The sequence below is a fragment of the Spermophilus citellus genome (assembly GCF_964194105.1).
Source record: "Spermophilus citellus genome assembly, chromosome: X".
In the NCBI taxonomy this organism is placed as follows: domain Eukaryota; kingdom Metazoa; phylum Chordata; class Mammalia; order Rodentia; family Sciuridae; genus Spermophilus; species Spermophilus citellus.
In genome coordinates, this window is record NC_138190.1 from 64,868,101 (window position 1) to 64,891,952 (window position 23,852).

At 34.2% G+C, this 23,852-nt stretch overlaps 1 protein-coding gene across 8 annotated transcripts in view; it reads left to right on the forward strand.

Moving 5' to 3' along the window:
• Positions 1 to 23,852, forward strand: part of ATRX (ATRX chromatin remodeler) — a 230,856-nt gene that overhangs the window by 203,032 nt on the left and 3,972 nt on the right. For all 8 annotated transcript variants that reach the window (XM_081276837.1, XM_081276832.1, XM_081276834.1 and 5 more), the window contains 4 exons: positions 20,156 to 20,305; positions 21,268 to 21,393; positions 22,337 to 22,432; positions 22,958 to 23,086. In XM_081276837.1, coding sequence (XP_081132963.1) covers positions 20,156 to 20,305; positions 21,268 to 21,393; positions 22,337 to 22,432; positions 22,958 to 23,086 — 501 coding nt within the window. The remainder of the gene's footprint in view (positions 1 to 20,155; positions 20,306 to 21,267; positions 21,394 to 22,336; positions 22,433 to 22,957; positions 23,087 to 23,852) is intronic.

A 23,852-nucleotide genomic window follows, 5' to 3' on the forward strand; every position in this document is an offset into this window, starting at 1 on the left:
TTTTGTTTTTGGTAGTTGTAGATGGACGCCATGCCTTTATTTTATTCGTTTACTTTTCTGTGGTGCTTAGGATCGAACCCAGGGCCTCATGCATGCTAGGCAAGCGCTCTGCCACTGAGCTATAGCCCCAGCCCAAATGCCATTGTTTTAAATAGCTGGCCCATAATTTTCTCATTCCTTTTCCCAGTCTCTAAAGTCCCTCCTTGGCTTACCACCTTGTTTTTCTAGTTTGGACCCCATCTTTTTAATTAAAAAATTCAATATATAGAGTACAAAGAATATTGTAAGCATTCATGAAATTATTATTGTCTTAGTCAGTTTGGGCTGCTATTACAAAAATGCCATAAACTAGCTAACTGTAAAAGAAATATTTGTTTCTCATAGCTCTAGAGACTGAGTGAGTAGTCCATGAACAAAGCACCAGTAGATTCAGTGTCTGGTGATCAAATGCCATATTAACACAAAGTGCTTCAACTGTCCCATCATTCTTTAAAAAAGAAAAATTAGGGGCTGGAGTTGTAGCTCAGTGGTTGAGTGCTTGCCTCACATGCATGAGGCACTGGGCTTGATCTTCAGCACTACATAAAAAATAAAGAAAGAAAGAAAGATGTTTTGTACGTGTACAACTAAAAATTTTAAAAAAGGAAAATTATATTTAACTTACTAATTTCTTCTGATATATCATACTTTGGGCTAAACAGCTTGTTCAGATTATCTTCCTCAATCCAGTAGCAACTGAAAACCAGGTAATATTGTTTTCATTATCAATATGAGAAAATTGAGGCTGGAGAGTTATGTAACTTACCCAAGTTTATACACTTAATTTGTGTTGAAGCTGGCCTTCTAATCACATCTGCTGAATTCAGAAAAGCATGTAGTCTGGGGCTGGGGAAGTAGCACAGTGGCAGAACACTTGCCTAGCATTTGTGAAGCCAAGGGTCTCATCCCGATTTGGGGGCACATGTACTCTTAATCTTATATTTACTGCCTCTCAAACAAAGATTAGAACATTATTTCCAGTGGCTGGGGATATACCTTAGTGGTAGAGCACTTGATTAGCATGCTAGAGGCCCTGAGTTAGATCTCCAGCTCGGGGGGCGGGGGGGGATTATTTCCAATTGTGAGAAACAAGGCAAAAAAGTTTTAAGAAAAACTATATCATGCTACCTTTCTAAGAACTATCACAGTAACTAAAAAACTGTCAGGGATCTATAAGGCTTAGGGTATATGTGAGATTTACCTGAAGGAGATGATAGTCCAATTGGGGAAAGAAAGTAACATTCTTAAAAACAAAAGAATTGGGGCTGGGGTTGTGGCTCAGTGGTAAAGCTCTTGCCTAGCACATATGAGGCATTGGGTTCGATCCTCAGCACCACATAAAAATAAATGAATAAAGACATTGTGTTCATCTACAACTTAAAAAAATTTAAAAAAAAGAATGAAGGGCTGATGTGACTAGCAGTATGTTTGCTATAATAGATAGGAAAGAAGAATGTAGCTTTTGGATACATTTAAAAAAAATTTTAGTTGTAGATGGACATAATACATTTATTTATTTTTTTATGTGGTGCTTCACATGTGCTAGGCAAAGCGCTGTATGACTAAGCTACAACCCTAGCCCTCGGGTACAATTTTGATGATATAAATCAGAGAAGTTGGCCCATAAAATATGATTATCATTTAATTGGATTAAGTAAAGAATGAGATATAGACAACCAGTTAGAAAGTTTGTCCAGAAGGATAGAAGGCCTTAGGCCTAAGGGATGATGAAGAAATGGATCTAAAGAAGAGTTCACATTGTATTGGTAGTGTGAGGCCAACTGTGAGACCCATGAAAGGCAAGTGGAGGCATTTGAATTTAAAATAGTATTCATTAGAAGTTCTTGAATGAGGCTGTTGTATGATGAATGTGGGGTTTTGCATCATTAGACTGGCAGTAATTTTTTTTTACTTGTTCTTTTTAGTGATACGCGGCAGTAGAATGTATTTTGACATACCATACATACATAGAGTATAACTTCCCATTTTTGTGTTTATACATGATGTGGAAATACACTGGTTATGTATTCGCATGTGAACATAGGAAGGTTATGTCCAATTCATTCTACTGTCTTTGTCATTCCCTTTTCCCCCTCCCTTCCTGCCAGTCTTCCCTGATCAATCCGGTGACCACCTCCCTCTCCCACTGTGAGTCAGCATTGGTATATCAGAACATTCAGCCTTCATTTTTGTGGAGGATTGGGTTATTTCACTTAGCATGAGAGTCTCTTGTTTCATCCTTTTCCTGGCAAATGGCATAATTTCGTTTTTCTTTTTGGCTAAGTAATATTCGTGTGTGTGTGTGTGTGTGTGTGTGTGTGTGTGTGTGTGTGTGTGTGTATACACCACATATATCCATTCATCTGTTGAAGGGTACCTAGGTTGGTTCCATAAGCTTAGTTATTATGAATTGAGCTGCTATAAACATTGATGTGGCCATGTCACTATAGAGTATGCTGATTTTAAATCCTTTGGGTATAAACTGAGAAGTGAGATAACCGGGTCAAATGGTGGTTCCATTACAAGTTTTCTGAGGAAGCTCCATATTGCTTTTCAGAGTAGTCGCACCACTTTATAGTCCCACCAGCAATGTATGAGTGTACCTATTCCCCACATCCTCACCAACATTTATTGTTGCTTATATTCTTGATAATTGCTGTTCTGACTAGAGTGAGATGAAATCTCAGTGTAGTTTTAATTTTCATTTCTATAATTGAGCATGTTTTCATATATTTATTGACCATTTATATTTCTTCTGTGAAGTGTCTGTTCAGTTTCTTTGCCCATTTACCAATTGAGTTATTTGTTTTTTTGGTGTTAAGTTTTTTGAGTTCTTTATATATCCTGGAGATTAATGCTCTATCTGAGGTGTAGGTGGCAAAGATTTTCTCCCATTCTGTCAGCTCTCTTTTCATGTTCTTGATGGTTTCCTTTGCTGTGAAGAAGCTTTTTAGATTGATGCCATCATTCCATTTATTAATTATTGATTTTACTTCTTGTGCTTCAGGAGTCTTGTTGAGGAGGTTGGTTCCTAAACTGACATGATGGAGGGTTGAACCTACTTTTTCTTCAGACATTTCACAAAAATAAATGATAATCTCAATAATTGGTGATAGAATGTAGCTCTCAAAGGTATAGAGAGTGAATTTTAACCTAAATAATGAAGCTTATTTATTCATTAATACACTAAAAATGTTTTAGGGTGCCTATGATATGCCTTGATTGTTATTAGGGTTACATTTATAAATAAAACTAGGATACTGTTCTCAGGAACCCTCTGATAAGCTTACCTAAGAAAATATATGTAATAAAAATTATGTGTCCTATAACAGGAATTTGGACAGGCACCAAAAGGAGAATAATTCATTTCTTTCTTAAAGAATTTGATGATGGGTACTTGATATTAAGAGGACTTGAACAGATGTTGAAAATGGAAGTGGCAGGCTGGGGTGTGGCTCAGTGGTAGAGCGCTTGCCTAGCATGTGTGAGGTACTGGGTTCAATCCTCAGCACCACATTTAAATAAATAAAAAAAATAAAGGCCCATCAACAACTAAAAAATATTTTTAAAAAAGAAAATGGAAGTGAGTACATGTTTGTATGGCTAAGAGGAGCAGGAAAAAATCACTCATAAAACAGCATGACACTTTTGAGGAGCATCAAGTGATTAAAAATATATAAGAATATCAGAAAATAGTGATAGTGTAGGGGTAGTCATGGGAGGAGATGAGAGAAAAGACTAAAAAGTAGGTGGGAATCATATCATGGAGAATTTGGAGCCAGGTTTGGTAGCACACAACTGTAATCCAAGCTCCTAGGAAAGCTGAACCTGGAATTATTTAGAGTTCAAACCCTGTCTGAACAACACAGCATGAACCTGTCTTTTTTTTTTAAGGAGTTTTATACATTGTATTATAATAGGCTGTAGGATCTGTTTAGGAATTTCAAGCAAAAGACATCAGATTTACATTTTAAAAATATTATTTTTTTGTACCATTGTGGAAGATGGAGTGGAGAAGAGGAAAAAATGAATGTTAAAATAATGATACTAAGATCCTTCAGGTAGGAGAGATAATGGCAGTCCTAAATAAGGAGCTAGTGCTTGGAACAGAGAAACTTGGTGTAGGTATTCAAGAAATGTTAATTTTCTTCCTAGGTTAATATTTAGAATTTCATTCACCTTTGCCAGTACTTTAATAAAATTTGAAAATTGGTCCTCTGTAATGGGTACAAGCATGTGTTTTGATATTTATCACAAAGGATTTCTTGGTATTTGTCCCTGCTTTTATTGCAAATTTGGTTCCTACTATTATAGTGTACTTGAGAACCCCTTCATTTTTACTTTAATTTTTAAGATGAAGGACTGATTCAAAATGGAACATTTTTATTCCCCTCTCCCATTATTGTTACCTAAATGGTGATTAAATTGTGTGCACTTAATTTGAACTTACTTGATATGTGATTTTTTAATATCTTTCTGCTTTATTACTTCCTTTTTAAAATGTTTATTTTATTGTAGTTGGACACAATACCTTTGTTTTATTTATTTATTTTTATGTGGTGTGGAGGATCGAACATGTCTTAGGCGAACGCTCTACCACTGAGCCACAATCCATTCTTTATTATATTATCTCTGTTCCTGTATTTCTATTCTCTTTTTAATATCTTTATTTTATTTATTTATTTTTATGTGGTGCTGAGGATTGAACCCAGTGCCTCACATGTGCAAGGCAAGCACTCTGCCACTGTATTTCTGTTCTTGTTTAGTTTCTTTTACTCTTCCACATTCTAATTAGATTTAATATCAGAGACTTATTAGTCACTTGACTTTTTCAAACTTTTTTTTTTATCTTTGCAACTCTTCACAGGCCAGAACTGTATTTTTTTGTTCCTCCTCTATTATCCATAGTGAATAATAAAATGTGGGGCACTTTGGCCTTTTTTGAATTTCTTTATAGTGATGTTTAACTGGACTTTTATCATTATTTAATAATCTATACATCATTGAAAGGTGATGTTAGAATTAGACTTATTTTGCAAGCAGTGACATTGAAATGAAGAATGGTTAGGCTGTCACAGTGGTTTTATGAAAGAAGAGAGCTAAAGTTTAAATTGTATCTTCTCATTCTTTCCTACATCAGCCTTTGAAGTAAGCTTCATTCACTACCCTACTCTATTACTTATGTTTTCTTAAATCCCCTCATTGGATTCTTAATTGTTGTTGCTAATGAAGATTTTTTTTCCCATTTTGAAGTAGAACAGTTTTATAGTCCTATGATTCTTTTTTTTTCCCAATAAATTGACTTCAGGGTCTCCTAAATCATGTTTACCAAGTGTCTATTGCATCTCTTAAGTTTTTCAAGTTTATGTCCTGGGCCTTTTTGAAACTTCAGCAAGTTTGCAGATTTGTTTAACACAAATTTCTAGCAATAATTATTGACATTCTTGTTTGTTTTAAAATATTAAAGTAATATCTAGCCTCTTAACATTTATAGAAATTTTGCTTGGGAAACTTACCTTTTCTGATAATAAAATTATAAATTACATAGATATCAGAGATAAAAATTTTAGTCAAGGTCATGTTTTATAATATGCTTAAGTGGGTGTTTTGTTCATCTTAAGTACAGTGTACACAGCCTAAGCTCTATACCCTTTATTAAGAAAACAAAAGCCAGCAAAACTGGCATAGAAAATTTTTTCACTTCTCTTTTCTAGCAGTGTACTACTTATGTCTTTTTAAATGTGAACTGCTTATTGGTAATTATAGGGAGAACAAAATGTGATTTAAACTAAAGTACTCTAAGTGTGGCTTTATGTTTGTTTTCTCCACCCTAATTTTGTGTACAATTTTCTCCCCTTGTCTTTAGTCCTGTATTCAAACTTTAATACCTCAAAACACAGTTTACTGAACAGAGATGTTATTGTGTAGTTTTATTAGCCATTGGGTGGTAACATAAGGTTTTACCTTAGTCATTCTTAACACTAGTGTGAAATATACTCCATTTAAATAATTTGATGTGAAGTATGAAATAGCTAATCATCCAATTTCAGGAACTCTCTTTGGATTAGTATACATTTACTTTCAAGAATACAGGTTCAAAAGGACCCATTAATTATAGGGCAAGTGTTAGTAACCTATGACATATGAACCACATGGTGGCACATGGACCCAGTTTTTGTTAACATTTACCTCTGAGAAGTCATACTTGTAATTAAAATATGAGGTTTGATGTCATTGCTACTTCTTGCCTCTTTTATCACAAGTTTAATGTTGGTTGTTTATTAGCATAAATTCTAGTAATATTCCCATAATTTGTATTTACTAGCTTAAAATTATTATTCATCTGAATAATTGATGACCAGGAAATACAATAAACTTAAGAGAAATGGTTTTAAATCTTCCATTATTTTTTAGATTACTGAAGTCTCCTGTTTAGTGTTTGCTAGTGGGATGTGATGCCAAATAACAAGAATTGTTGAATTAACCACCCCCCCTAACCTGCCAAACACCTTTTAGGGTGTAATCTTAGGCAAGCCACATAAACTTACTTTCTTTCTTTTTTTAATATTTTATTTTTAGTTGTAGTTGGACTTTATTTTCATGTGGTGCTGAGAATCAAACCCAGGACCTTGCACATGCTAGACAAGTGCTCTACTGCTGAGCCACAACTCCAGCCCCACCACATCAACTTTCTAAACTTCACTTTCCTCAAGAATATAATAGTACCTACCTCACAGAGGCAATACTACCTAGTACATAGTAATTTTTCAAATGTTTATTGTTTTCTGTTTCCATAATTATTATTAATATTTCTTTTATAGTAGGTTTATTTCTTTGAAAGCAATATAGAATTGAGGTTTTTTTTATTATTATTAACTTCACAGGTGTTATAGGAGGTCCTGATCCTTTAGAGACATTTAGTTGCTGGAGGAAATAATCTTAGCTAGACTTTAGAAGAGACAGGTATTTGAGGCTTGGACTCTCCTAGAGATCAATTATAGTTGATTTGGAATATGATAATATTTAAATATTGTTAATCACTTCCAATGAAGTTAGCATGCAGTTACATCAGAATGAATACCCTTCCCAACATTCAAGGTGTTTTTAGGCAACTTTAGATAAGTTATCTACCTTATAACAAGCTAATATCTCTATAGTAATTTTTAAAAGTGGAGGAGTACTTCTAGTATCCCTCCATACACCACACAGTAAATATTTAATAGGCTGGCCATGCTTCATTTATAGTGATATTTTGTAAGGAGCCAGTCACCAAGTCCTTTTAGGAAAATCATTTGGGTTACAGAATCCATGGTACTCAAGATGCCCCTAAATGGCAGCCTCCCAAACCTTGGCCATCTGTTTTATAAATAATTGCCAGCAAAACCATCAGAATATATAAGATAGCCTTGCTGGCATTGTTGGGAATGATACACAAGATTCTATTGGCTCAGTTTCCTCATGGAAAGTTTAAGACACCAGAAGTATTTGCTACTCAAGATCATGGAAATCCTGACATTTAAAATACCAGCTTTGTATTTAGTAAAGGCTCATTGATTAAGTGAATTTACTGGTAGATCCTTTTCTACTGTATAGTCAAATTAAAATATTTGTCTATTCCCTTTTGACTCTAAACTGTCTATATGAGGGCAGGGAATATATCAGTTGGTCTTTATCACAGTGTTCCCAGCATGTGACATAATATTCATTGTAGCACATAAGTGAGTATCCAGTGGAAATTATTACATGAATAATGAATTCTTGCTCTAAAATCGCAAGCAGATTGTTATAAAGTGATGGTTGATAGGCCTTTAAAATAATGGTTTTTCTCCTTTGTAGTCCTTGGACTAAACTGTATCAGAATCACTAGGAGGCTTGATAAAGTGCAAAGTACCAATTTTCTTTCTTTTTTTATATATGGTGATTGAACTCAGGAGCACTTTACCACTGAGCTACATCCCCAGCCTTTTTTATATTTATTTTGAAACAGGGTCTTGCCAAGTTTCTGAGGCTGGCCTCAAACCTAACATCCTCCCAAGTCTTTGGGATTATAGGTGTGCATGCATCACCACCATGGGCAGATTTGTAGCTTCATCTAAGAACTTCTGGATGTGGACCCAAAGGGAATCTGTATTTTTTAAAAATGTTTTTTAGTTGTAGTTGGCCACAATAACTTTATTTTATCTATTTATTTTTTATGTGGTGCTGAGGATTGAACCTAGTTCTTCACACATGCTAGGCAAGCACTCTACCACTGAGCCACAAGCCCAGCCCCTAAGAATCTGTATTTTTTAAAATGTCAATACTGGTGTATACAGGGTGTTATAACAACATCATTTTTCTTTACAATTGCTATTAGCTCTAACTTTGAATTAAAAAAAAAATAAACTGGGGCTGGGAATGTGGTTCTGTGGCAGAGACCTTGCCTAGAATGCTTGAGGCCTTGTGTTCAACTCCTATCACTACATCATGATGATGATGATGACGATGACGATAATGTAACTAACATTTATGGAGCATATTTTCTATGCAAGGCACTGTGCTAATGGGTTTTCTAGCATTATTTAATTTAATCCTTATTAGCCACCTTACAAAGCAGATACAATTTATTTCTATTTTTATAGATGATGAGATTATAGCATAGAGAAGTCATACAGCTAATAAGTGGTGGCACCTGTATTGCATTTGAACTCAGTGCCATGACCCTGCACAGTAACCACTACATTATGCCGTACTGACATTAATTATTGTTGAGAGCCACGGCAGGTCAGAATGATGCCTGGCATTTGCCAGAGGGAATGTTTGAAAGGAGACACCAACGAACCATTGAGATGATGATTTGAGTTAAGCTATATATAATTGCTGTGATGCTGGATTGATTGTATTGTATATTTGACCTTTACTGGCCGGCAATGGGGCAGCTCAGCTGCTTTGGAGTTCACGAGCTACTTTGGAGTTCCGTTGGTTGGGGAAGGTCTGGAGGAGGGATTTTCCGGTTGGTGTGGTGTGAGCCTGGAGGCCACACGTGGGTGGCGTTAGAGAGAGGTTCCCAGGGAGCATGTGTGGAGTGTGCTGGTGGAGTTTGGAAATAAAGTTTGTTCCTGCTTGAGTGGCTCGTGATTTGTGCCCAGCCAGACTGCAGCAAATTATATGATTAAACTTGTGAAATAAGTAAACTGAAGCACTCTTCTGTGGTTTCATTGTATCCTTAATCAGTACTATAGGTTTTGTTCAATTTTATCAAGGTATATAATGTTGGAAAGTAAGTTTCATCCTTTAGTCACTATAAAATACTAGGGTAGTAAAGTTAATCCTAGTCCTCTTTAATTACTTTTCATGCTGAATTTATTGATCTTCAACCCTAAGTCATTATACCTTATTGGTTAAGAACAGGTCTCTAGGGCAAAACCACCTGGCTTTGATTCTTGACCCTAGTCAAGATATTTGACTTTTCTGTGCCCCAGTTTCTTCATTTATAATTCTGAGAAAATTATGTCCACTGTTTCTTCAAAATGTCACCCTCTCCACTTTTATTTTCATCTTTGAGACCTTTAATTATCTAAATGCCTGCTCTTTTTCATTATTTTTAAAAATTTGTTGTTGTTATTGTTGGCTCTTTTTTTTTTTTAATATGCTGTGCTGAGAATCAAACCAGTGCCTCACACATGACAAGCAAGTGCTCTACCACTGAGTCACAACCTCCGCCCCTTTTGGTTATTTTTGTGGTGCTTGGGTTCAAACCCAAACCCAGGGCCTCATGCATACTGCATGCACACTCTGTCACTGAGCTACTCGGCTACAGTCCAGCCTTCTTTTTCCTTTACTTCCATGTCTTTTTTTTTTTTTTTTTTTTTTTGTACCAGAGATTGAACCCAGGACCTCTTAACCATTGAGCCACATCCCCAGCCCTTTTTTATTTAGAGGAAAGGTCTTGATAAGTTGTTTAGGGCCTTTGCTAAGTTGCTAAAACTGGCTTTGAACTTGCAATGCCGTGCTTCAGCCTCCTGAGCTGCTGGGATGACAAGTGTGTGCCTCTGTGCCTGGCTACACTTCCTATCTTTTAACTTTTCATTTTTACTCTTATTTCTTTTTTTTTCCTTATTTTTCTACTGTCTTCTAGAAAAGCACCTTAGTCTGATTTTTCTGGTTCTCTAAAGTTATTCTTCAGTTGCACCCTTCCTGCTGTTTTTACTATCCATTCAGTTATCTCAACTGTTAATTTTTTATCCCCAATAGTCATCTGATTTTTTAAATAATTTTTTGTGTAAATTTCATTGGAAATATTTTCACCACTTGATTAATTGATTAATAACTGATTACATGCCATATGATGCCAGTTGCCACTCCAAAGATATATGTGTCTGTAAGCTTCTGAAATTCATATTTACTTTTATCTTCTTTAGTTTCTTTAAGGTTGGTTTTGGGAGACAGCACCAACAGCCCATGCTGGTTCACCATCTTGGTCATCTGATTTATAATATGGGGATAATAATAGTCGATGCTTCATAGAGATGTGAAAATTAAATTAGATATTCCCATCTGAAGGTCCTAGAATAGTATTGGCATATAGTGATGCATTCAGTTTAGCTGTAAAAAAAAAATCTAGAGAGGGCTGACTTGGATTAAGATCTCAATTTCACAGTACTTTTTTACTTCCATTTTGGGGGGTTGGGTGGGTATGGGGATTAGAACCCAGGGCGCTTAACCACTGAGCCACATGCCAAGCTCTTTTTATTATTATTTTTTTTTTATTTTGAGACAGGATCTTACTAAATTGTTTAAGGGCCTTGCTAAGTTGCTGAGGCTGGCTTTGAACTTGTGATCCTCCTGCTTCAACCTCCAAAGGCGAGTTGCTGGGATTACAGGCATGTACAATCATGCCCAGCACATCACTGTTTTTTTTTTTTTTAAGAGAGAGTGAGAGAGGAGAGAGAGAGAGAGAGAGAGAGAGAATTTTTTAATATTTATTTTTTAGTTCTCGGCGGACACAACATCTTTGTTGGTATGTGGTGCTGAGGCTCGAACCCGGGCCGCACGCATGCCAGGCGAGCGCGCTACCACTTGAGCCACATCCCCAGCCCAATCACTGTTTTTTTTTTTTTAATATTTTTATTTTTTAGTTGTAGTTGGACACAATACCTTTATATTATTTATTTTATGTGGTGCTGAGGATAGAACCCATGGTCTCTCACATGCTAGGTGAGCGCTCTACCACTGAGTCACAACCTCAGCCCCTCATTACTGTTTTGATATGATAAAATACAGAGCTAGGGGAAAAGGGTACTGACCATCTCTTTTAGAGTTTCAGCTTTCTCAGGATTCTGCTACACGAATGTTTTCTCCCTTATTACAAAGAAAATATGATAAATTGGTGAATTTTCAAACTGGAAATATAAAATTTTCATGTGCTAATCACCTAGATTTAGGAGTTATTAATATTTCACTACATTTGCCTTATCTATTTTTTTCTGAAATATATTACAAGCATTATAATATTTAATTTGTAAATACTTCAGTATAATTTCTAAAATATTAAGACATTTCTTACATAATCACAATACTATGGAAAGAATAACCTAATTTCCTAACATTGTCCAATAACACATCTATATTCAGGTTGTCTCCAAAATATCTTACTTATTACTTTGTTCATACCAAGATCCACCCAAGATACACATACTACACTTGGTTGTTATGTATCTTCTAATTTGGTGCAGTTACTTCTTCTCCCTCCATTCTGTACTTATTTTATTATTTCCTGATAGTATGTTTGAACTTACTCTTTTAATTTTCATATATTCTGTAAACTGGAAACTAGAAATTAATCTAAAGACTTGATTAGATTTATGATAGATATGTTTGGCAAGAATAGTTTGTAGATGTGTAAAAGACATTAAGATCTTTTGAAAACATTAAAACAAGGTAATGAGGATAAAGGATTCATATATATTGAGTGCTTCTACCATGTACTTTTGAATATATGATCTTAAGCTGGGGGTGTTGCTTAGTGGTAGAATTTGTGTTTAACATGCATGAAACCCTGGGTTCAATCCCCAGCACAAACAAGCAAATGTTACTTCATTAATCCTTGCAATAACTCTGTGGCAAGGGATCATCTAACTTTTTTGTTGTGTTTTGTTTTTGTACTGAGGATTGAATTCAGGGCTGCTTTGCCATTGAGCTACATTCCCAGCCATTTTTAATGTACTTATTTATTTATTTTTATTTTGAGGCAGGGTCACGCTAATTTGTTAAGTTACTGAGGCTGACCTTGAACTTGCAATCCACTTGCCTCAGACTCCTGAGTCATTGGGTTTGCAGGTGTGTGCTGTCATGCCTGGCTGAACATTACCCAATTATTAAAGAGCAAAGTTAAAAAATACAGAAAGAAAAGGAAAAGAAACAGGCCCTTTATCTTTATATAAACATAAGAATTAACAAATCACTTCCTGTCTGTGTCAGTCTCTTATATAATTAGAGCAACACATTAACTTGTTTAAAGTTCTTTACAGTACTAACATTTTTATCTTTATCTACATAAATTGCTCAGTATTTGCCTCAGTCTGGCTGGGCACAGAATCACGAGCCACTCAAGCAGGAACAAAACTTTATTTTTGAAAAAGCTGCCAATACTCCCTACGCGCCGCAGGCAAGCCAAAAACCGGTCCACCCAAGCGCGCGTCTACCGGAACCGCCCCCCCCCACTTCCCCGGAATTCCCTCCTACTATCCTTCCCCAACCAATGGGAACTCTCCAGGAGTCCCGTAACATGAGTCCCTTAGCAGGCCAAGGTGAACAGCAGGAGTCCAATTTCCATATGAATGTAAATCTTAACATAATCATACCATCTCAATGGCTAGCTGGTGTCAGCTTACAACCCAAAGTGCCATGCATCGTATTATTTGCTTGTGGCTCCTAGCAAGTATTATCAAGTTTTTCACTTTAGATTATGAGAGATGTCCTTTAAACATGACTTACATTTAAAATATATACATACACATTCTCAGGTCAAATAATAACTTGTTAGTCCATTTATAGCTTTGACTTCCATAAGTCTAGGGTCTCCTTGAATAATTCCTACATCAGATAACTTGTCCTGTCAAACATCTCTTGAATTTTTTATTAGAAAAACTTGATTAAAGTCTAAAACCCCTTACTGTGTGGAAACATGTTGCTGGTGGTTTGTTGTTTTTATTAAAGTCTGCTTTTGCACCTTTAGAAAAGATATTAGAAATAAGAAAAAGTACTTAAAAAAATACTGGTAGAGTTCTCCCAGTAGCTTACCAAAAGAAGAAAGTATTTTGGAGAAGAGAGTTAAATTCTGTCAGATATTACTGATGGTGAGAAAAGATCATGCCTGAGAATTGACTATTCATTCATTCATTCATTCATTCATTCATTCATTTAGTTTTTTGTGTTTACTGGGGATCAAACCCAGGGCCTCATGCATGCTAATAGGCAGATGCTTTACCACCAAACTATGTCCTCAGCCTGACCATTAGATTTAACAACACAAAGATCATTGGTAGACCATGCACTGTTCTAAGCACTTCATATGTAACATTTAATTTCCATAGTTATCCTGTGAAATAGATACTTACTAATCCCACTTACAGATCAGGAAACTGAGGCTCACAGAGGCAACTTACTCAAGGACATAAAGCTAGGAAATAGAACTAGAATTTAAATCCACTTAAAACTAAATCTGCACTGTTCATCTAATACAACAGCCATGGGGCTTGAGATGTAGCTCAGTGGTAGAACACATGCCTAAAATAAAATGTAAAAGGCTCTGGTTCAATCCACAGCACTGCCAAAATAATATCACCAATACAAGAGCCACTAACTACCTGTGGTTATTTACATTAAAACTAAAATTAAATTCAAAGTTCCTCAGTCACACTAGTCAAATTTCAAAAGCTTAGTAGCCACATAGGTTGTAACTTCTGTAGTACTCTAGAGCCTATGATCTTAACAACTGCACATAAACCCTCCCAGTTTACAAAGTTACCACCTTTTATTTATATGTATGTGCATATCTGTCTATATATTTCATTTAAATCATTTCATTAAACTTTTCATCTGAAATTAAGACTGACGTTTTTTTTTTTTAAATCAGATAAGTTGATTCCAGCAGCATTATATTGGTATTTATATTCCAAGCAGTGTAGTCATAAAATTTTGTATTATAGGAGTTCAGAAGGATGTAACTAACATGTTGGGATAATCAGTAATCCTTTATTAATACAAGGACTTTAGTGCCACAATAACTGTATATTAATAGCGTAAGTGGTATTACTCTGTTGGTTATGTTGGCTAAGTAAAATTGAAGTCTTTTAACACTTTAAAGGAGGAGCAGCAGAAGATAGAAACTGTTCATAACCCACTTGAATCAAATGTATGAAATATGATATGTCAAGAGCTTTGTAATGTTTTGAACAACCAATAATTTTAAAAAAGAAAATAGAAACTGTGATTCTTTTAAGAGAATTAAATGTTTGAATACCTCCTCACTTTTGTCTCTTCAATTACTCGTGTTTGTATGGCCAAGTTTTTTACATCAGATTTATTATTTTGGACTCTATTATTTTGGAATGTAAATTCCACAAGAGAATTGGTCAATACAAGAATTACTAGGTGACCTTATTTATATCATTTTAAATCATTTTCTTCAAATGTTTTCTTTCTTTCAGATAATAACTTATTTAATCCATAGCTCTGCCTAAAACAAACAAAAAAAAACCCTATGATATAACTTGAAATAGCTGCTTTAATTCCTATTTTGTATGTATTCTATTTTATTGTTAAAATATACTATAGTTGAGTTAGAGGATCTAACATTGTGAAGTAAAGATGATTAATACAGATTGTGTATGATAAGAATTGATTTTCCATTCAGGTTCTGCTTGAAAAGTTACAACCTCCAGAAAATCTCTGCAGTCATATAAAATCCAGAATGACAGTTCTCCACCTCACAGTAGCATGTGTAATAATTGTAATGGGTAATCAATATTTAAAGGTTAAATACTAAATATAGTATCTGGCTCTTTAAATGTTAAATTAAGAAAAAAAATATTCTTATCAAAGGAGGCTTTACCCTCCACCAAAGTCAGTTTGGCAGGCCTGCGTTTTCTTTCGTTCAAAGTGACAAGTTCTGTAGTTGTCACTATCTTATTCATACCAGCAATTTGGGAATCAGGGTATATTTATAAATGCTGTCTGGCAAAGGTTGTGTGCTCTTGACCCAAAAATCTGATACGAGGTGTTATGTGAACTTCATTCAGTAAGCTCTCTAGTTACTTATCAAATGCCTAACTTTTTTTTTTCTCCAGCATAGTTTTGGAAGAAATGGTCTTCAAATTTGAAAGTAGATGCTTTTTGAACCAGAATATTAAATTTCTTTACTAAAAATGTAGACTTATTTAAGTTAATAAAAGGAATTTTCATAACCTCTTGAATGGGTAGTTATGTATTCTAGTGACATTTTATTTCCAGATATTGTAAAACTCAAAGTGATGGCAAGCAAAATATTTTTGAAATGTGACAACCCCCCCCCCATCCTACCCTCAGGCAAAGTCTTGATTATTTTTAACAATTTTATTTTCAAGGTTGAATTTCAGAATTAATTAGATGGGAATTTGCCAAAATACTTTAAACTTCTAAATAAATTAACTTAAACTTTTAATTTATCATTAATTTTGCTTTCTTATTAATTGAACTAGTCATTTTTAAAGCTTAAACTAATTTAGGTTGTTAGCTAAAATATAGACCATGCTTTTTTTCAGCTTGTTGGCCTTTTCACTTATTTAAGGAAAAATAAAGTTTAGACAAAGAAATTTAAAGGTACACATTTGGATGTAATTTAAACCTCATTTTGATGACTGTTGGCTTAGTGATTATAGATTCTGTTCCAGTATTGTTTTCAATAATAGTGTTACTATAGCAACTAATATAAATGCTGCTCTTTAAAGGGGGAAAAGCAAAACCTCTGCACTGATTTGTGTTGTATATTAGGATGAAATTTTTCTTTATTAACTTTTATAGCTTGCTCTGGAGTTTGCAGAATTGTTTTTCCTTGAAGAAATAACCTGAGGATCCTGTTCCAAATATTTTTTTGCCCTCTTAATCTCATTTTTTTAATTCAACAAGTGCTGCAATTAATTTAAAAGGGGAAGATGCAGAAAATTGTGTCTTACACAGCACCCTGGAAGAAAGATTTCTGTTTTTCTGCTTTTGAAATGTATAAACAATTTCTGTTTTTAAAAATAAGTCAGTTAACTTACTTGTACTGTATTAAAATGAAGATGATGGCGAGCATACCTAAGTCCTTGAGTATTATTGATTACTATATAGGCAAGTGACTAAAATACACCAAAATTTATCTAATTTCATTGCAGATTTGATAATAATTAAAATAGGAAACAGTCTTATTGTCTTAAAATAACTCTTAAGGGAATGAATAAATAAAGTTTATATATATAATGTAAGTACTATTCAGCCTTTAAAAGAAGGTAGCTAGGCACAGTGGGGCATGCCTACTAATCCCAACTACCACTTTAACATAATCCCATTTTTGTGCAAAGCTATGTGTGTATTAATGTGTGGAGTAATAGATAATTAATATTACTGGTGGTTATATCTAGGTTTTGTAATTAGATATTAGTATTGTTTTCATTAATTTTTTTAAAAAATTATTTGAGAAGAGTGATTATGGTAGCCAATAGAAACAATGTGAAGTTTTTTTGGTTTGATGGAAAGAAGGAGGTAATATTTTAGCAAATAATCCAAAATTTTGTAGTGGTAGAAAACAAGTCACATGAACTTTTGTTTTTCAATCATCAGTTGGGCAAAAGGAATGTTATTTTATGGGCAGAGCTGAACTTCCAGCATAATCTGACCTTAATTAGGCAATCATGTTTGATTTGACTTGATAGGGTAGATATTAAATCTGGAATTGGTGGGAAGACATTAAAATCAGGGATTCCCCAAATTAATAACTCCTAAAGATGAAAATTATAAAATAGTGCATGTCAGATTTATAGTAAAAGAGTGAACTAGCTTTTCACAGGTTTGTTTCTGAGAATTGTTAGTCTATGTTTTTATATTTTCTTTTATTAAATTAATATATGCTTGTTCTTAAAAAAAACTTCCAAAAGCATAAAATTGTTAAATGTGATAGAGAAATAAACCTACTAGAATCCTTCAGGTGATTATCTTTTTATTTAAAAGAGTAGATCTGGGAAATGGAGTAACCATACCTCAAGAAAACAAACATTCCTCATAGTATGTTAGAATAAGCACTTAACCAGTAATTAGGTTAGGATTCTGTAAATTTAGTTTCTATTCTCAGCTAGTCCTTAGCTGTGTGATTGAAAGATTTAATATTCCTCTCTGATCCTTAATTTCTATTGATTCTAAGATAATTTGGGCTTTGAGACTATAAGATGCTAAAGACTGACATGATAAAGCTTCCTGATATCTGAGATATTTTTATAAGGATATATATGAGTGTATGTGTATACATACAAGCACACATGCATTTCTAGAAAGGCTTTTCCTTCAACCATAAAAAAGTAATTAATGTATGAATTGTGGTGTTATAATTAATAAATAAATACTATACTTAATGGATATAGTGTTCATTTTCCAAGAGTTGGATGTTTTCTTTAATTCTGCTATACTGAGATCATCCTGTTAGGCCTCTGAGCAAAAAATATTTTGCCCATGTTTAATTTAAATTCATAGTTAGGCTAAGTTATAATAAGACCCAGTTTTATAGAGAGAATAAATCAGTGGCACAGACTGAAATAATTTGGTTGCTAGTACTTTTGGTCTTTTGCTTAGGTAGCTTTCATAGTGAAATGAATTGGTACTGACTGTGGTTAAGATCATCATTTATTGCTAGGCAGAATTAAAATTAGGGAATATCCATAGTACATTTGAACCTTATAATTTATTTGTTATATTGTAGAACATCTGACTTCTCTAACTGTATTTGGCATGGTTACTTTTTTAAAAAAAATATGAGTGTTATCTTGTTGTATTATACCTTTCTCTTCAGTCATGCTTTTGGGAGGTGGACATGGGAGTCACACATCTAAGGAAATGTTATCTTTTAATGGAGTGAATCAGTGCAACAGGTGTTTTTTTCCTACATGCCTGGTCAGTAACTTTAGAGATTGATCTAGTGATACTAAATTTGTTCAATGTGGCATAGGCCACACCTTTGGATAGCAGATTTCTACACTGGATAAGAAGAGAAGTATTTATCCAGGTGTAATGGCACACTCCTGTAATCATAGCAACTGGGGAGGCTGAAGCAGGAGGATCGCAAGTTCAGGCCAACTTCAGCAACTTAGCGAAACCCTGTCTTAAAATAAAAATAAATAAAAAGGACTAAGGGGTTGGGGTTGTGGCTCATTGGCAGAGCACTTGCCTAGCATGTTGAGGCACTGGGTTTGATTCTCAGCACCTCATATCAATAAATTTAAAAAAGAGGGGTGCCCATTGACACTGAGGATGTAGCTCAGTGGTATAGTGCCCCTGGAGTCGATCCCCAAGTACCTTGCCCTCTCCCCCAAAAAAAGAAGAGAAGTGCTTAGTTAACTTTCAAAGGAACTAAAGTTGGCATCTATGTATTCTACCAGTGAACTTCCTTGAAGCCCTCCTTTTGTATGGTTTATTTTGTTTTGGTACCAGGGATTGAACTCAGCCCTTTTTATTTTTTTATATTGAAACAGGGTCTTGCCAAGTTGCTAAGGCTGGCTTTGAACTTTTGATCCTACCTCAGTCTCCTGAGGCACTGAGATTACAGGCATGCACCACCAAACCCAGCTGTATGATCTTTTAGTGTTTTCTAACAGTCTCTTTAGTCTGTCTAACAAAGGAAGTAGCACATACTACATGTCAACATGAATTATTATATAGTCTCAATTACAGCTGTGTCTATTAAGAAAATTGGTTCCATGATTGTTTTAAGTGTTTATTGGGATAACAAGATAAAAAGTTGTTTACATGATATAAATGTTAGAATATATAGAATTAATGTCAGTATTTGCTATTGTATAGAAGAAAACTTAAGGCCTCATGATCTGAATTTTTCACCTTGACTTATTTAATAGACATTTATGTTCCTACCATTTTGGTGTGATTAAATATGTAAAGATAATTCTTTTCAAATGTGTGTCTTCTCTGTAGTAAAAATGGATGCATTAAGTATCACTAGAATTAATTTAATGTGCTATATACCTTCCACTACCTACATTTGATCATTATGTTGTTTACTGAATTAACAATTTAGAATGTGTATTCTTGGAGAACTTATTTTTTAAAACATGGAAAATCTTTTTAAAAAATGAGTTAGTGTGTCTTATATATTCAGGTCTTCATGTGTGATTTTCTTAGTTTTTAATGTTTTTATTGACACAGAATGCTACTTTAGTGTCCTTACTGAAAATATGATTATTCCAATTTTTAAGCATTTGATTTTTAACCTTAAAAGACTAACCCAGGATACCATGGTTTTTAAAAAATGCACTATGATAATAAGTTATTGAAGAATGTTTATCAGTTGAAATTTGACTCATGGATCCTTAACAGTGCAATTTATATTTGACTTTTTTATAATAGAAATATAAAGATTATATATTCCAGTTAAACTTTCTTGTACCTGTTTAGATTAATTTAGATTTAGTTTTTGCTAGTATAGTGCTTGGTAGCTAAAGTGTTTGCGAAAATAAAGTTGTTACATATGTATGAACAGGAGTAGCCATGATTTTTAGCACAGGCATCCACTATAATCACTTACTTAAACAGAATTTTATTAGCATTTATCAACTCAGTTCTAAGCACAAAAGGTATATGAACAAATTTTTTTTTCTAAGTTTGGGAAAAAAGACTTTGAAAACTGAAAAGTGGTAAATTTAAAAAAATGCATCTCTCAAACATGTTATGTAAACATGAAATTCTGATGTAAGAGTACTCTGTTGCATGTTTTATGACTGTTCCTAAGTCATTTATAATATATATTAGACATGTGAAAAGCAGTTAACCAGCAAACTATGGAGACGTGAGACAGAGGTAGAAAATAATTCTCTATTATTTCAACCCCTCTAAACAGGATACTATACTTGCAGAACTTCTTCAAATACATAAAGAACACATTGTAGGATATCATGAACATGATTCTCTTTTGGACCACAAAGAAGAGGAGGAGTTGACTGAAGAAGAAAGAAAAGCAGCTTGGGCTGAATATGAAGCAGAAAAGAAGGTAGTTTACTAAAAATGCTTTTGAGGCTGGATGCAGGGGCAAACATCTGTCATCCTAGCTACTTTGGAGGCTAAGGTAGGGCAGTTGCTTGAGCCAGCAGTTCCAGACCAGCCTGGGCAGCACAAGAAGACCCACAGAAAATAAAATTTTTAAAAACACTTCATTTGAAAGAGCAGTGAGGAAGAAAAGGGTCACATTTCAAATGGGCAATAATATAGTAGGTCTTCAGGTACACAGTCCCCAGTTCTGAGTATCAGTTTATTGGCTACAGATACATTTGGTAGTAAAGTAGGAGAGGACATAGGGAAATAATAGTTTACACTTAAAGAGTAGTAACCCCACTTCTTAGCAGTTGCTGAATTGAAAGTTGAGTAGGAAGCTACATATTAAGCATTACTTAGCTTGTTACTACCATATGTAGTCACATACAGGAGCTTAGAGTTTGGAAGTAGGAGTTGCTTTAGCATGTATACCATGAAGTCTAAATTTTGGCTGAATACCAGAATGCAAAGTATTTTCTTACTGGATATTAGTGCCATCTCCAGCAGCAACTTTATTAAAATAATTCCATGTTTGTTTTAAACACCAACCCACTAAAGCAAAAAAAATGTGCCTCAGCATGGGAAACCTTATCCTAATACCTGAATCCTTTTTAAACTCCGAGTTGTACCAAACTTCTTTAATGTTAACGTGATGTTAGGAGTCTTCATCAGAAATCACTGAGTTGCCTCATTCTGTGGGAATTATTAGAAAAAAAGAATACACCTTTAGGAGTTAAAGCTTTCCATGTAATAAGATCTTGGTCTCGGGTGAAAAGGGTGTTTTGTTTGTGTGTGGAAGAGTGTTAATAATTTCCTAGATCTGAGAACATGGATTCTTTTCTAAACCAGTAGGTGATGTAGAATTTCAAGTTTTAAATCACAATGTGAGAAGTGCATAATTTTTTTTGTTGTTGTTTTTAGGGACTGACCATGCGTTTCAACATACCAACTGGGACCAATTTACCCCCTGTCACTTTCAATGCTCAGACTCCTTATATTCCTTTCAATTTGGGAGCCCTGTCAGCAATGAGTAATCAACAGCTGGAGGTAAGACGTGAAGTACAAAAGTAGTTTAACATGAATTAAAGGCAATTTCAAATGCCTTGTTGTTGAGGGTTCCCTATGCAGGAATATCACATTCTCCAAAAGATTACCTCTGAATAGACCAAGAAATTTTTTTTTTTATTTGTTGACCCTTTTGAACCAATATATTATAGTAAAATGCAGCTTGTTCAGAGCACAAGGGAATCAGTCCTTGAATTAATGCAGTTTGAATTATTTTAATTAAGGAACAATAGGGCAGCCGAATGGCTAGGGAAATAGCACTTTAATCAGTTATAAAATATTTGAAATAAACACATTCCATTCTTAATATTTGAAAGTAGGATAAGTACATGCCTATTTATATTCTAATACAATGTAGAAGTACTACTAAATATATAATACCCAGTTTTGTCAAATAAGTGATTTAAAACTACAATCAATTATGAATTAAATAGGAAACATTGGGTTTGAGGGTTTTTCCCATTTTAATTGGCACATTATAATTACACATAATAGTGGGATTCACTATCATATATTCATACATACATACAATATAAAAATACAATTTTTTCCCTGGTATCTACCCTTTCTCTCTCCACTTCCCTCCCTTAGGTTTCTTTTCTTGTCTGTACTGGTCTCCCTAGGATTGGGTTTTATTATACTCGTAGTTTAATAATTGAATCTGTGTTTTCCTTTTTTAAATGTGCTTATGTAGTCATTTAAATAACTGAATTATTGGTACAATAAAACTCAAGTTTTTATTTTCCTAACAAGACACTTTTGGCATTGATGGGTTTTACTCCTCTTTACTGAAGCTGAAATTTGCTTTTCCCATCAATTATTTAAGATTTTAAAACCAAGTGCTATCAATCGGCAAGAGGAAGGATCCCTATACCTTAAAACTGTGCTGTCTTTCTGCCCTAACTTATTTCTTACATTCTTCTAGGACCTCATTAACCAAGGAAGAGAAAAAGTTGTAGAAGCTACAAACAGTGTGACAGCAGTGAGGATTCAGCCTCTTGAAGATATAATTTCAGCTGTTGTAAGCTAATTGGCAATTGTATTATTTCAACCTCAAATTTTTGTACCTCCCCCCACATATCATTTGTCTTAATTTTTAATTGTAGTTTGCATTACTACTTTTGTGGGGGAAAGAATATAATTCTTACAGCTTGATTTGCAGTAGTGAAGTACTAGTAAACTGCATAGTAGTCCCAAACTATAATTCAGCAATTTTACATAGATGTTGGCACAAAAGAGAAATGGGTAGAATCTAAGAATTAAGAAATTAACCATAGAGATGTATATGTTGTTTGCATAAATTTAATTACCAATTATGAAAATTAAATCCAAATAGTTTTTTTTTTTCATTCCAGAGATAACCAACCCATGCACAACATAGAACAACTTAGAACCCTGCTTTTACATCACAGTTTTCTTTAGGAAAAAAAATAAAGGAAAGAAGGGTGGCAGAGAATTGTAAAATCCTGAATATCTTTAAGTACCATGATTATTTTCTCTCAGTTGTACAGCCATAAGGATTAAATAGAAAATTTTTTTCTTTTAGTGGAAAGAAAACATGAATCTCTCAGAGGCCCAAGTACAGGCATTAGCATTAAGTAGACAAGCCAGCCAGGAGCTTGATGTAAAACGAAGAGAGGCAATCTACAATGATGTACTGACAAAACAACAGATGGTAAGAGTTCTGACTATCTCTAGGTTATGTTTAATTTTCTTGAATTTGTAATAATAGGCTTGCATGACAGCTTTGTCAGCCCTCCTGTGAAGCAATGGATGGTATTCTAGAAAAAAATTTGTCAAAAACCTAGTAATATCGAGGAAAGATAATATATTCATTACAAAGGAGCAACAACTTCCCAAATGGATATTCTTGCAGTTTGTGCAGGATCTGTTTCATATAATTTTAAGTTTTTGTATATTCTGGACATCTATATAGGAGTTTTACGAGACTTTCATCACCTTTGCTATTTTTTAAACAACTTCAAAAAAGTATTCTTTTCAGTGTATTTAATTTGAGAATAAGAAGTGGTGCTCTGGATGGTATATCAGTAGTTCTAGTAAATTATATAGTTCTTCAGAAAGCTAGGATATTCCAGGATCCTTAATCATCTTCCCCAGCTCAGTTGTTTGCCAGCCATCTGCCTTGCACTGGGAAATTTCAACTCTTGACACCAGGGAATCAACTTCTGTGGCATGAATTTTACTTAGAAAGCAGGGCAGAATTGTGTGGTTTTAAATGATCTTAGGAAATTTGAGATATTTCAGGTAGGAATTATTCCTATTACAAGTGCTTTTCCCTTTGGTGTTTGTCACTGAAATGTTTATTTGTCTGTCATCATGTGAAATATTCAAAAGAAGGACAAAGAAAGGAGATTTGACAAAAAGTGCTGTAACTAATACTTGAGACTAATCATGGTACAGGAAGGGTTACTATGGCAACT